This window comes from Sinohyriopsis cumingii, chromosome 19 (genome assembly GCF_028554795.1).
Source record: "Sinohyriopsis cumingii isolate HCF-2022 chromosome 19, ASM2855479v2, whole genome shotgun sequence".
Taxonomy (NCBI): Eukaryota; Metazoa; Mollusca; class Bivalvia; order Unionida; family Unionidae; genus Sinohyriopsis; species Sinohyriopsis cumingii.
In genome coordinates, this window is record NC_142979.1 from 57,572,299 (window position 1) to 57,586,891 (window position 14,593).

Here is a 14,593-nt window from a genome sequence, read left to right on the forward strand (position 1 = left end):
GGGCCTAAGAATTGTGGGGTGGCTGAGTGGTCTAAAGCGCTCTCCATTACGGACCATTGCCATCTCACCTCTGTCTGTGTGGGTTCGAATCTCGGATTCAGCTAATGTGGGCATGTGAGAAAGCTTGCAGTAGCTTCTCGTGGGTCGGTGTTTTTTTCCGGGGTTTTCCCGGGTTCTTCCTCCACCATTAATACTGGCCGCCATGTATAGCCTATTGTGTGCTGAAATATGGCGTTAAACCCTACAACAACAACAGCAAGGTTTTCAAGATGGCAACTGTGTCAGGCATACTGGACATGTAAGCAGCACCATTTTCATTTAGGACCAACTAAGTAATTTAGTAAACACCCCATGTTCATATGACCATCCAGACAGGACAAGTAACAATAACATATTTTCATGATGGTCACTGTGGTGACCTTACTAGATGTGCAAGCAATACCATATCATTTAGGACCAACTATACATCACAAGAAGTCTTCTGGTGAAAATTTCATGCCATTGCTACTTTTCATTCAGGACTAGTGGCTATGAAATTTTCAAGGTGACCATAATAGACATCAGAAGTGTACCAGCTTTATGAAGTATCAACTGGACATCTACTCGTTAGTAGCAATAACAAGATTTTTTTCAAGATGACCAATTGAGTGGCCATAATGGATATTAGGGCAGCCAACTGAGTGGCCATAATGGACATTTGGGCAGCCAACTGAGTGGCCATAATGGACATTAAGGCAGCATCATTTTTATTTACTGTTGGTATAATTGACTTCATACGAACTCTTTCTCTGAAAACCTTATGTTGATATGACAATCTATTCAAGAGATGTAGAGATAATAAGATTCTCGAGATTATGGTGGCCATACTGGATCTCTAAGTGTCACCATTTTCACACGAGACCAAACAGACCATAGCATGAATGTAGCAATAACAAACTTGTGCTAATGGATGGATGGGTGTCAGATGATGGATAACAAACTATCCTCATGGTTTAGAACCTGTCAAGCCTAAAGTAGGTAACAATGACTTCCACCAGAAGTCTGATAGTAAAATTATTTACAGCGATGTGACCTTATTAAGTTTCCATATCCAATGTAGCCCATATCAGAAAATCAAACATTAATAAAAATCCATTTCTGAGGAGTTTACTGGAGTATTCTGGAAATATTTGCCATTAAAAGATTTGACAGAGGCCTATACACACACATACCAATGGAACTAAAATGTATCAACATCCTTTATGAAGCATACATGCAATATTTAATATGTCTAAACTGGAAACAATACATAAATTCTGATATAATAAATCTTGTGCCCAGAATCCAGGGGCTACTGGAATACTGAGTCTGGGCTACCAGATGATTTCAGGTAGCCCAGGTGGCTACTTAATGATATAATGATCTGCTCCACAATTTTAAATGATGCAAGTCAAACTGACTCATAGCAAGGAAAATGAGAAGTCTTGAAGCAAAGAGTTTTGTATTAAAATATCCTTTTATTAACAGTCTGCTGAACTCAGCAGGATTGTTGGAATTTTACCCCTACCATCTGAATTTCAAATTCTTTGAACCCTGCAGTGTACTTAGTGATAAACAACAGTGTAGTCTTCATTCTTGTAATTTTTAAATGACAAATTTGTACATGTAGTTTTCAAATCAAAGACACAAGCAAAAGTGGATTGGAACCCACTTATGGCATCTGTCACAGAGGTGTAAAAGTCTAGGTACCTAGAAAGCTCACCTCTACCCATCTTGAAAGGGGTGGAGCTGAAATGGGGCAATAAGCAGTTTATTACACACCTGCTATATTGTAACCAATCATGATCTTTCATTTATATCACATGACTAGCTATTATAATTACATATTGTACAGTTTCTGAACCTAAAACATGCATAAGCTCTAATGGAAGCCCAAAATTCATACTGGATGGTGAAAATCTATATTTTGGATGTAATTTTGTAGTTTTACTGAATTGTATATTTAATGGTCACTTCCCTTGCACAACTTTTCTATGACTTTCGAGATAATGTGGTAAAAAAATGAAGATAAATATGATGTTTTATGGTACTTGGTGTACCAGAGAGTATGAAGAAGAAAACAGAAAATGATTTTCAAGTATTAAAAAAATGGCTGAAGAAAAATAGTAGTGAAAAATGTGATCAAGAACTAAATGAGGTGCTGCATACTTTCATCATCACAACAAGGAAATTAATGATCAGTCTTACATCTTTACTGTAGTACAGATGCCCATTCATAAGCTGGACATTTTTTCTGTTGTAAATTATTGCTGTTTTCATTGCTAAACCTTTGCCTTAGCATGGACGTTTTATTACATTAGACTGTTTTGCTGAAATATTTTTGCTCATAAAACAAACAAAAATCAAATTTGTTTGTAATCCTATATTTCTTTTTTTTATTAGAAAAAATCTTTTAATAACCTGACTACAATTATGTAATATTTGCTATCAGGTATAAACCATTATGTTTTTGTACAGTTTTGAAAACACAATACAATTTGGTATGTACCAAAATTGCAGATTAATAGAGAATGCAGGGGAATTATAAATCAAGAAATATAACTATTCACAAACCTGCACTGATTCAAGAAGTATTATAATAAAATACTTCTTGATTAAAAAGTATCAATAAATAAAAAGAATAATAATAATAATAATATTATTATTATTATTCTTGTTAATATAGTACTATGGCACCTGTAACTTTTATGTAATTATTACCTTTCAGTTGCTATGGCATATGTATATTTAGTGTTGAAATATCAGTATTGTATTAATGCCTGCAGTATTTCATCCAATATAGTTTTTTCAACACAACATGAAATTGTACAATAAAGATTCATACTGCACAGGTCAATACATAATTACCGTTTATAAAAGGAGTTCACAAATACTGAACTGTTTATTGTTATAAAGCCAGTTTAATTTCACTTCAACATGGAAGTATGATGCGATTCAATTAATGAAATTTAAATAAAGAATTGCTACAGTATGTTATTCATACAGTTTTACTACAGCATGTGATAACAAGGTAATATTAATTCCTGCAATGCTACTTGGTCTTTTCTCCATTTCCTAGATAAAATAAAATTTAGGCGTAAAGACTAGCAATGAACTTCTTTAAATATTTTGGAATAAATCTAATGATATTAGTCAAGCTGGAGTATTTTTTACTTTGGAATTAATCTAATAATATTACACAAGCCAGTGTATTTTTACTTTGGAATTAATCTAATGATGTTAGTCAAGCCAGTGTATTTTTACTTTGGAATTAATCTAATGATGTTAGTCAAGCCAGTGTATTTTTTTTACTTTGGAATTAATCTAATGATATTAGTCAAGTCAAAGTATTTTTACTTTGGAATTAATCTAATGATGTTAGTCAAGCCAGTGTATTTTTACTTTGCAATTAATCTAATGATTTTAGTCAAGCCAGTGTATTTTTACTTTGAAATAATCTAATGATGTTAGTCAAGCCAGCGTATTTTTACTTTGGAATTAATCTAATGATATTAGTCAAGCCAGTGTATTTTTACTTTGGAATTAATCTAATGATGTTAGTCAAGCCAGTGTATTTTTACTTTGGAATTAATCTAATAATGTTAGTCAAGCCAGTGTATTTTTTTAACTTTGGAATTAATCTAATGATGTTAGTCAAGCCAGTGTATTTTTTTTACTTTGGAATTAATCTAATGATGTTAGTCAAGCCAAAGTATTTTTACTCTTTGCATCAGTTTTAATTAAATGCTTATTGCACCAGGACATCTTCAATATGTGGTAACTTTCAGTTTCAATCACTGGATGACATTTGGAAATATGATTCCTTTGGATGACATTGAAAATTGTCAATTACTAATTGCACAATGTCAAGCACTTACTGGACACTTTCAAGCACTTGTTGGACACTGTCAAACACTTACTGGACACTTTCAAGAACTGGCTGGACACTGTCAAGCACTTGTTAGGTGCAGTTAAGCACATATAGGATCTAATAAATTTGTTGCCGTGTAACATAAGGTTATAGCAGATGTATCAAGATGCAACAGTATGTAAAATCACATCATATCATACTATATTTATTTCAGTTTCAGTCAAAAAACAATCTTAACATCATTACTCTTCAAACATATTCAACTGAATTTTAAATGGTGGAATGTAAATAAAGGTTATTTAAAAGTGGTCATATAATAAATAAATTACAGTGCTTATACTGTTTGATATTATGTTCTTGCCCAAAGTATATTGGAATTCTAAGCTCTCCTTCTTGGTCTCACCCACAATGATGGTATGGTATGGTAGCTCAGTTGCTAGAGCATCTGACTTGTAGTCAAACAGTGGTGAGTTCAGAACAAACCCATGACAGCCCATGTTGGGTGCTTCAGTGTGTCCTTGGAAAAGCCATTTCCTTCGTACAATAAAGCCAATAATGTGCTGTTAAAACCCACAAAATGAAACAAACTCATCCACAATATCAAACAGTACAATGTAATATATAATTACATAATATTAGTAGGATTTCCTGATCAATCTTTAATATTACCATAGAAAACCCATTAATCCAAACAATTCTCTTACAACCCAAGTCATTCAGACTACAATGTGTAGTCATCAATCTAGGAATCGATTAAAAAACCCATTAAAGGACATGTATTTTCACAAATCTTTTGCTCAGATACCATTAGTGTATTCCGGATTAATGAGTGCTCTTAAAATATTACACCAAAAGAATGGTGTATCAAAGATTACCAATCATTCTGACAATGCTGATTGTTCCATTGATTACTCCTGGTAAATTGATGAATATATGGTACATTATTCCCTCAGTGACAATTTCTCTAGGCTTACAATAATAAACAATAACATATATAAAAAAAACACAGACACAGTTTTATACCCCAGATGAAATTAATGAACCCACTTATTCTTCTGCTGTACACTATTACAAAAAAAGTACAAACATAAAGAGAAAATCATCCAATAAATGACTCGTGCATTCACAAATATACATATCACATCTTGCAGATATCCTATGAAATATAACTTTATAAACTAGATAATTTCATACAAGCTGGTATAAATAAAAAGTACTGAGATGTTACAATAAGTAATGGCCATTTCTGAATAGACACCGAGTATAAGCCTCTTTGCAGCTTGAAAACAACAAAATTTGTTTAATTGGCATTCACTTCAAGAACTAATTCTCCATCATTTTGCACAAGGTTGCCATCTGCTATTGACAATGTCTGGGCAACTACAGGCTGAGGTAACAATGGGGGAGGCAACTCCTCTAGTATATCTGAATCTGCATCAATCTGTACTTTCACTTTCCTAGGTTTTATTATGAGCGGAGTTCTTTGCAACACATTTTGTACCTCCCGTTTAAAACTCTCCTTAAATTCTTTCATATCTTGTTGCAGCTGTAATGCTTCAGACATGACTTTCTCTTGTCTTTGTTGGAGTTCAGCAAAAGTTTTCAAGTTTTCATACATAAGACGTAAACCCTCGCACATGTATTTATTTCCTGCATGAGGTGGGAGGGCCTCTCCAGACATATAACGATCAAATTCCTCTGGACTAAGACTCAAGGAATCAGCTGTTATGTTTTCTATGAAAGCAACCGCACAACACTGAAAAAAAAACATGATACATATCAATATCTTAAGTTTCAATATTTAAAATGATTTGCAAAAAGACAAAAAGTTGTATGGAAAATGTTATCATATAAACTTGGCAAACAAAACTGGAAAGCAATATCTGGGTTTTACTGAACTAATATCAAACCAGTTAAAGGTATTTGATGAAACTTTGATAAGCAAATTTTGCTGACTTAGTTTTATTTCAAGCAAATTTTGTTGACTCAGTTGATTAACTTTGAAACATCTACTGGACATGTTGCCACCCACAACCCACTATGAAAGAATTCTTCAAATCATATTGTCAATGGGCAAAGACACTTTATTCTAATTGCCTTGGCACTAAATAACCTGTGTTGCTGTGCTGTAAAGTACCAAACCCAAAATTCTGAGAGAAAAAAGCATAAATAATTAAAAACTGAATGAGAGGATGGCCATATAACAATATGTCTATTATGATCACGTGTTAATAATGTATACAAGACTTCATGACAATTCACCACAGGCTAAGGAGCCAAATGAACATATTATCATATATGTTATAAACAATGAATGCAAAAGAAACTCAACTCTAAAATCAAACGCTGTTGATGTTGTTGGGTTTAATGCCATTTTTCAGCATAGCAGCCTGTATATTTGGTGAAGAAGAACCCCAGCAAGAACCACTGACCCATGAGGAAGCTACTGGCATACTTTATCACGTTAGTAAGGATGAGACTTGAATTTGTGAAGACAGAGGTGATCTGTGTGAGTTATCTGTAGAGGCAAGCGCCTCAACCACTCGGCTACCCAAGGTCCCAATAATAAATGTATCCGACCATAATGACTGAACACATGCATGCTGACTTCACATCAAGATCTACTCTGTAAGTAATTTATTAAAGTTGTGGGGCTAGTTATGCACACAAAAATTATCGTAATTAATATATACATGAAACATTTCTTTACGACAAATAAAGAAAGGAATTTCTTTGGGAACACTTCATCAAATTTGCATGGGAAACACTAACATGATGGTGGATTATGGATATCAAAGAATTTCCCTAAACATATTCAAGATGAGAGATAGCTCTGTATGACTGCTGTTATAAATATTTAATATGCATTGTTTGCCTGTTAGTTTTTACACTTTTTTTTATTTTCATTACATGACATGGATAATTGTATTCTAGACTTAACCATGTCTAAAATCAAGTCGGTTTTCAACCTTACCTGAGCCACTGATATTGGTTTCATAAACAACAGTTTATTATCTCAATCTCAGTCACGAAATTTGGATTTTACCCAAGAAATGATATATCTACCTGTTGTTTACTACATTTTATATTATAATTTAAGTACTAGACTTTTAATTATAACTAAGATTTTATCTTGTAAACATCTGGAACCTTCCAGAATGAAATTTTCCACTAGGTAATAGTTTTTTTTAAAAAGAAAATGCTTATTTGGACATGAGCTCAGGTAGAGTACTATACTGTCTTCTTACTGGAAAAATTATTCATTTATGCTTTAAGATCATAGCAGAATCAATTGTATTATCTTGTGTCCAGTAATTCATTTGGGCTGAAATGTATTTATTCAAATGATTCTTCTCTGGAAATACAAATTGCTCAAAAATAACATTCTTGGAAACAAAGACTTGAATTTATAGTGAAATTTAAAATAAGGATATATTCTTGGATTCTATTATTGTCATCCAACAAAAGACTGTTGGAACATCACTATTACACAAGCAACAATAAGCACATCAATCTTTCCAGCACTGGATTGAATTTGGATTTCACAAAAGTTTATTCAGAACTTTAATCATTAGGACTTGTGTCTGTAATTCTAGGATTATTTGGGATTTAATTCAAAATATCATAAGTTCCTTTTATTACATTTTCTCTTTGCATCCTTGGGAAAAAAATTCTTTGTTAAATTTGACAAAGCTTGTTGCTTCTCACTCTTTTCTATTACTTGTTTTAAAATCATAATTTCATAATAGTACTTGACTTATGATGAAGAGGTGGATAAATATGAATATCAGACATAGCAAGATAAAATGGGGGAATCTATGCACAATAAAAGCACAGAGCAGATTAAGTTTGTCAACAAACAAAATCATGTGAGGCAAAATATTTCAGTGTACATATGCCAGTGAAATAACAAATGAAATTCTGTCAGGCAAAATACTTCACTGTGTAGTAACACAAAGTAAGTTCTAGACCTGACAATGTAGAAGAAAACAACTGATATTGCACAGAATGGAATAATACTAGGAATGCTAAACATGAAAGACATATATAGACTATGTGAAGACAGGCCAATGATCTGGAAATATGGTGCTAATTTCAACATATTGTGTTGAAATACTGAGGGTTAGAAAATATAAATCTAATACAACCTTTGCTGGTTATTATAAATGTAATATAATTAGTTTCTATCAAACACAAGCAAAATTGGAAGAAGATTTAGAAATCTATCCAAAAGTTACCTTTCTTCATAAGAAGATGTAAAAACTCACAAGGAGCAACTACTCTGTTAAAAAATCAAATGTGGATTTAATGTGATCATTGCAGTAGGTGCTCATTTGGATATCTAAATGGTGGGTGGGAGTGGTATCTCAAAATCTTCTATAAAACGGGTGATCAATTCTGAATTCAGGTCAATGCTTTATGCTTTGTAGTTGGAGGGTTTAGAGCCTGCCCTGGAAGCTCCTCACTTGCCTTTCCAAGATGTCAGACCAAATATTTTTTGGGTGTGAGGAAGTGCATTTTGTACAGGCCAGATATATCTTGTGGTTCTCCTCTATCATTTCAAATTGTCTGCAATTCTTGCACATCTCTTAATTAAAGAGAGAAGAAAAAACAAGTGCATACCACAAACATTTCATGGACCCTGACCCTTATGTGATGATTGGGCTTACCTGGATATACATTTAACATCACGTCAAGTAAACCAAACTGTGGAAAAACACATCTGATCAAGACAACAGAATGATATGAGCATGTTGATCCCATATCAGATATATCTCTCAAGTCTCAAAAGAGTCTGTGGAAAGCTGCAGATGTAGTTGCACACAATAATTTTGGCATGCATGTAGATATTTACTGGATAGACAGACAAGCCTAATGCTATATTTCCTGGCCAAAATTTATGGGCAGGGTGTCAAAAGAAAAAAAACAACAAAAATAACCCCAATACATATGAGTTTTTCCTCACCAGATTAGTGAAGAAATATCCTGCTTCCCCACTCATGAGTCTCATAGGGTTGGAGAATCGAGTTATGTACTGGATGTTGGACTGTAGAAGAGGAGGATTGGCTTTCAATACAATGTATATCAGGGCAGGAAGAAAGTCATCTGCATTGGTTGGTCCTGATTTTGACAGCTGCAGCATTTCAAAGATATTTTTACTGCACTGTACTATGCTGGATAATTTGTCCTGTGGTGCCTTCTTTGAATTCATTTCAATAATTTCTGCCACAAAAAAGAAAAAGAGAATTAGTAAATCACATGACAAAAAGATTTACATTAAAAAGGTCTATGTATGTTAATACATGAAAGACTTGCTCTAAACAATTGTAATCATATGAATAAACTAGCGATTTAGCTCACCTAGCTGACATCTACCTGAATGCCAATTGTAACAGCAGAAGGGCAAGAAACCTGGGTCAGTAGGATATTGTCTGTAGGAATTTCTTTCAATGCTGTTGACTTCAAAGTTGTAATAACAACTGTTCCAAGATTTTGTTTGTTATTTACAACTTCATCCATAATTGATGGCATATCATCATCATTTCCTCCATACTGAAAGTCCTTTATGCCAGGATGCTGTAGTGAATTGTCATGAAGTCTTGCATACTGAAAGTCTTTTAACCGTGGATGCTTTCTCCCACACTGAACAGCCTTTATGTCAGGATGTTTTCTCTCATACTGAATGGCCATTTTGCCAGGATGCTTTCTCTCATACCGAAAGGCCTTTATGCCTTGTCTGGAAGCTTTCTTTCATACTGAAAGGCTTTTATGCCTGGAAGCTTTCTTTCATACTGTAAGGCTTTTATGCCAGGAAGCTTTCTCTCATACTGAAAGGCTTTTATACCTGGATGCTTTCTCCCATACTGAAAGGCTTTTATGTCTGGATGCTTTCTCCCATACTGAAAGGCTTCTTTTGTTTTAGTTTGGCATCATATGGCCAGTATTGAACAGACATGTCATTAAATCCCATAACTATTAGTACTCTGCATTAAGGGAACAAATGCTGCTTCTGTATGTTGTACCAGAAACATTTGAAAATTTGGTTTAGCTCAAACACTTTAAGAAGAGATCTGTAACTTTGACTAGCCTTCTGAAACTGGTATCCACTGGTGACTAAGCCTTAATAACTTTTCACTTCTCAATCAATTACAGTATATACTCATTTATAAGTTGACCATTTTTTAAAATAAAATTTTAATCAAAAAGTGTAGGCTTCAGCTTATAAGCATGACGTTCAAAATATTGGATAATCAAGAGGTAATGGTGGAAACTCAAGATGTTCACAATACATAAAAATACTGAATTAAAATATTATGTTTCCATTCCATTATTCCCATTCAAAATGCGTCTATGATATGCACTGCGTTTATCCATTTTGTGATGGTATTCATGACACAATAGTTATGATAATTGTGTCTACAGTTATTTGAATTTTAAAATATTGGGTGGAAAATTAAATACTACCCACTGTAAAGTGAAGTGTCCATCAATGTTGTTTACTATGGGTATTTACTAGCACTAAATGATGCAATAACATATTTCACAATTTTCTGCCAATGCACATGACACAATAAACCCTTGGCTTGTAAAGGCAGCACTCACAAGTTTTCAAGCTGGCAATCCTTTTGATCCATGAATTTAGTACATGTACATGTTCACTGCAAATTAAACTTCAACATCTTCAGTGAATGTCTGACTTTAATCCATTTTAGCTTGTAAAGGCAGCAACCTCTTTATTTTCCCACTTGACAACCCCTTGATTGAGCCACTAATTTGATACTTGCTCAGTGCCAAGTAACAGGGGTGGTTATTTGAAATCTGTCTGATCTTGCTGCACAAATGACACATGTTCAGTTGCAGCCATTAATAGATTTCACATGTATGATCACAAAGTGTTACTCACAGACCCCAAGCTTAGTCTCTATATAAACAACTGCATATGACAGTGAAGCTGAGGAAATTAATGATATTTGCAATGACTAGACTATGACAATTTACAATAATTAGATGATGATGGAGGATTTCAGAACATTATTACACAATGAGGATGAATTCTTGGATTTTGTACCAGATGACATCAGATAACAATATTTATAGGATACCATACATGCCAACCCCTGGTGAGGAAAAAGTGTAATCCAAGTGGACAAAAAGAGTAATCTGAGCGGAAAAAGAGTAATCCACATGTAACATAATCAAATTCAATGAGCATATGTACCAAATGATTTATTTACCCCTTCTGGTCTTTTAACATCAATTACTGCTTCAAATTTTCATATATAGCAAAAGTCTATCATATTGCATTTCAAAACACTTTGTACCAGCTGAGATTATGAATGTTTTGCACACCAGTAGAGAACCAAGTGTTGGGTTACAGAGCCTGGATCTGAATTCAGTTTTATTTTTGTTAACAATACTGAACAACCTCTCACAGTCAGCATTAGAATGGTAAAGAACCAATATTCCTTTCATAACCTGACAAAGAAGAGGAAATGTATATCTTCCAGTTATTGGATCTTTTAGCTGGGAAATAAGGTGCCATTGCACATCAACTCCACATGAAGTGCATTGTCAGGTAGAATGCCAACTTGATACTTCTGGGGTTCTTCTAATTTATCAGCAGCCTTTCCTGTAGCATGGTGCATCTTATGACTGGGACAACCTGATGTGTACAATGATGGAGACATTTGTCAAAATACAGAATGCAACTCCTTTATGAATTCCAGTCATCACTGATGCATTATCAGCTAAAAAACCATACAGTTCTGCCAACTTATGCTTATTCAAAGCATTATCAAGTAAATAAAACAATATTTTCTCCAGTGGAATCTACTGTTAATTCTGGTAATGAAAGAAAAGCACTCTGATTTTGCCCTTTTCGTTGTCCATGTCTCTTACACAGAATGGGTACCACTTTTTGTCATAATCACTACTCATTCTGTTGCAATACTCAACGGTCCAATTTTTATGGCTTCATTTTAAGTGAAGTATCTTCTGCTAAACATCTAACAATATTAGATGATTTTGTTCTTGCACATGCATATTTTCTGTAATTTTGGTATCAGGAAACATCTGTTTGAACAAAAGACCAATGCAGTCTTCTACCGCTCTGGGTAGTCCATGTTCTATTAAGAACTCAGGAGATAACGCCTCTGCATATATAAAATTTGTGTCCACATTTAAGTTCTGCTGTAAAAAAGAAGTTACCTTAGTATTGGAGTTAGTAAAACAAGCTAATTCAAGGTTTCTTTGTTTTACCACCATGACCAATATTAAAATCCTTTCCACGTAGCCTGCAAGGGGCATGAAGCTGCCCTAGAATGAAACGCTGTTTTGTGTAATTCATGTATTCATCTCTGAATCGGTTTTTCATCTTTTCCTAATCCATCTGTGAAATTATTTGAAAAATATTTTTGCTCTAACACACACATTGACCAGAATAAATCTGACTTGACTTTTAGCACCAAATACCTACAGACTGGTTCTGAACCAGATATGAATTAGAACAAAGAATCTGTGAGCAAAGATTAAAAGTTAGAAAACCAGTCTGTTCTCTCCTAACTAAGCCATACATCTGCTATAAATAGAAACTAAGGTCAAAAGTAGAAACCAGCATATTTCTTGAAAATAGGGCAACTGCTATAAATAGAACATAATACTGTTAGGAAAGTGCATGCAAATCTTTGGACAAGCATACTCTTATGTTGTAGTAACATAGAAGCTGTCTTTTCTAGAATAAGGTCTGTGGGATTAATGGGATGTTAATACAAATGACAAAACAAATTATTAATATGTTTTGGGAGGGGGATATACCGAAAATGCATAATCCAAATACAGTTACGCGTAAGGCGCAATTCAGTGAAAAAAGCATAATGATTACGCCAAAAGCTTAATGGCTGGCATGCATGTAAGCCATACAGCCGCTATAAATAGAAACCGAGGTCAAAAGTTTGAAAGTAAAACCAGCATGTTTCTTGAAAATAGTGCAGATACTATAAATAGAATATAATGCTGTTAGAAAAGTTTATGGACAGTCGTATTATTATGTTGTAGTTACATATCAGCCGCCTTTGGGGCCATCCATAAATGACGTCATGCGATTTTTTACCCCTCCCCCCCCCCACGTCACACATTTTTTAAACAAATTCCTTCCCCTTGTCACAAATGTGTGACCCCCCTCCCCCCCAGGTGTGTGACATCATTTATGGACGGTCCCTTTTCTAGAATAAGGTCTGAAAGATTAATGGGATGTTAATAAAAATAAGAAAACAAATTAATTTTTGCGTGGGGGGGACATACCGAATACGTATACATGTAAGGCGTAATTTAGTGAAAAAAAGCACAATGGTTGGCATGTATGGGATACTGTGAATCAAAAACATTGTGTACCTCAGTTTCATTGTTTATTTATAAGACTCATGGAATTAACATATTACAGGATGATCATTCTGAACTATTTTTATACTGGCATGTGACCTTTAATTGAATTCATGGATTTACCATGTAAATGGGTTTAAAATGTCAAGCATTATAGATTTCAATGGATTTAATTAGGATAATTATAAGTCATGAACTTATTTGTGACATGTTCCATTCAATAAAATAACTATATTTTACATTGGTTCTGTCTTTATTTTTCATATCTATCTATCCAACTGAGCGTTTATTTTTCCAAAGTGCAACTCAGAATCATTGATGAAAGTCACCTTTTCAGACTGATCTGATTTGCAAAATACACCTTCACTTATAGGAGGGTTAAAGAGAAATTGGCTTTTGGAATCCATAAAAGATACAGGGGCAGTAAACTTACAGTCAAATCAACATATTATATATGGTAAGACTCATGTCCCTTATGGTCTCTAACTGCAACTGTGAACTGCGACTGGAGAACGTGTTGATGTAAATGAGAAAGAATGAGAATCACTACTTTGGCCACCATATACTCTGCGTTTCGAACATTCATAGTTTGAGACAAGAAAGAAATGATACCTTTTGTATGCACTTAAGTAAACTAACAAACAAAAACAGTATCTTCATCTAAAATGGTTTGTTACCTGTAATTGCCTGATCAACTAAGTTGCGGACCTGTGGATCTTGCTCATTTATCGGTGTATCCAGCTGCTGAGCTGTTACCCAGTGTAGATTCCGGATCTGTGTTTGGATCTTCAGGTCCTTCTGCTCATCATCTGTTGTGGGTGGGCAGAATGTGTTGCCATACATCTTCACCATCATGTACTTCTCTGCTCTGTCCAGCAGTGTCTCACTCAACTCAGCACTCACTTCTGTAATAAAAACAAAGTGGAATAAATTTGATTTTACATATAATCAGTTTAGTCACAGTTGATTTCAATGTGTTTCATTAGCAATTACTGAAATCTAATGGGTCAATACAGTCGTCAAATGGCCGCTGCATAGACCCAAATGGCAGACTGCATAGACCCAAATGGCACACTGCATCAATCCAAATGGCACACTGCATAGACCCAAATGGCACATTGCATCAACCCAAATGGCACACTGCATAGACCCAAATCTGCTGTTGCACAATATGCTGGCAGATCTGAGAAATGACATTTATTAGGAGTAACTGACAGAATAAAATAACAAAGACCCTGATCTTCTGGTTTATTAAGCAATAACAGAGCAAGATCTATGCTGTTTGCAGTTTAACTCGACTTGTATACAAATACACACACACACACA

At 34.3% G+C, this 14,593-nt stretch overlaps 1 protein-coding gene across 2 annotated transcripts in view; it reads right to left on the minus strand.

Moving 5' to 3' along the window:
* Positions 1–2,907: 2,907 nt before the first annotated feature.
* Positions 2,908–14,593, minus strand: part of LOC149775759 (rab5 GDP/GTP exchange factor-like) — a 38,777-nt gene continuing 27,091 nt past the window's right edge. For both annotated transcript variants that reach the window (XM_089943096.1, XM_089943097.1), the window contains exons 5-7: positions 13,945–14,172; positions 8,856–9,112; positions 2,908–5,645 (exon numbers count right to left, since the gene is read on the minus strand). In XM_089943096.1, the coding sequence (XP_089799222.1) occupies positions 5,190–5,645; positions 8,856–9,112; positions 13,945–14,172 (941 nt within the window). In that variant the 3' untranslated portion in view covers positions 2,908–5,189. The remainder of the gene's footprint in view (positions 5,646–8,855; positions 9,113–13,944; positions 14,173–14,593) is intronic.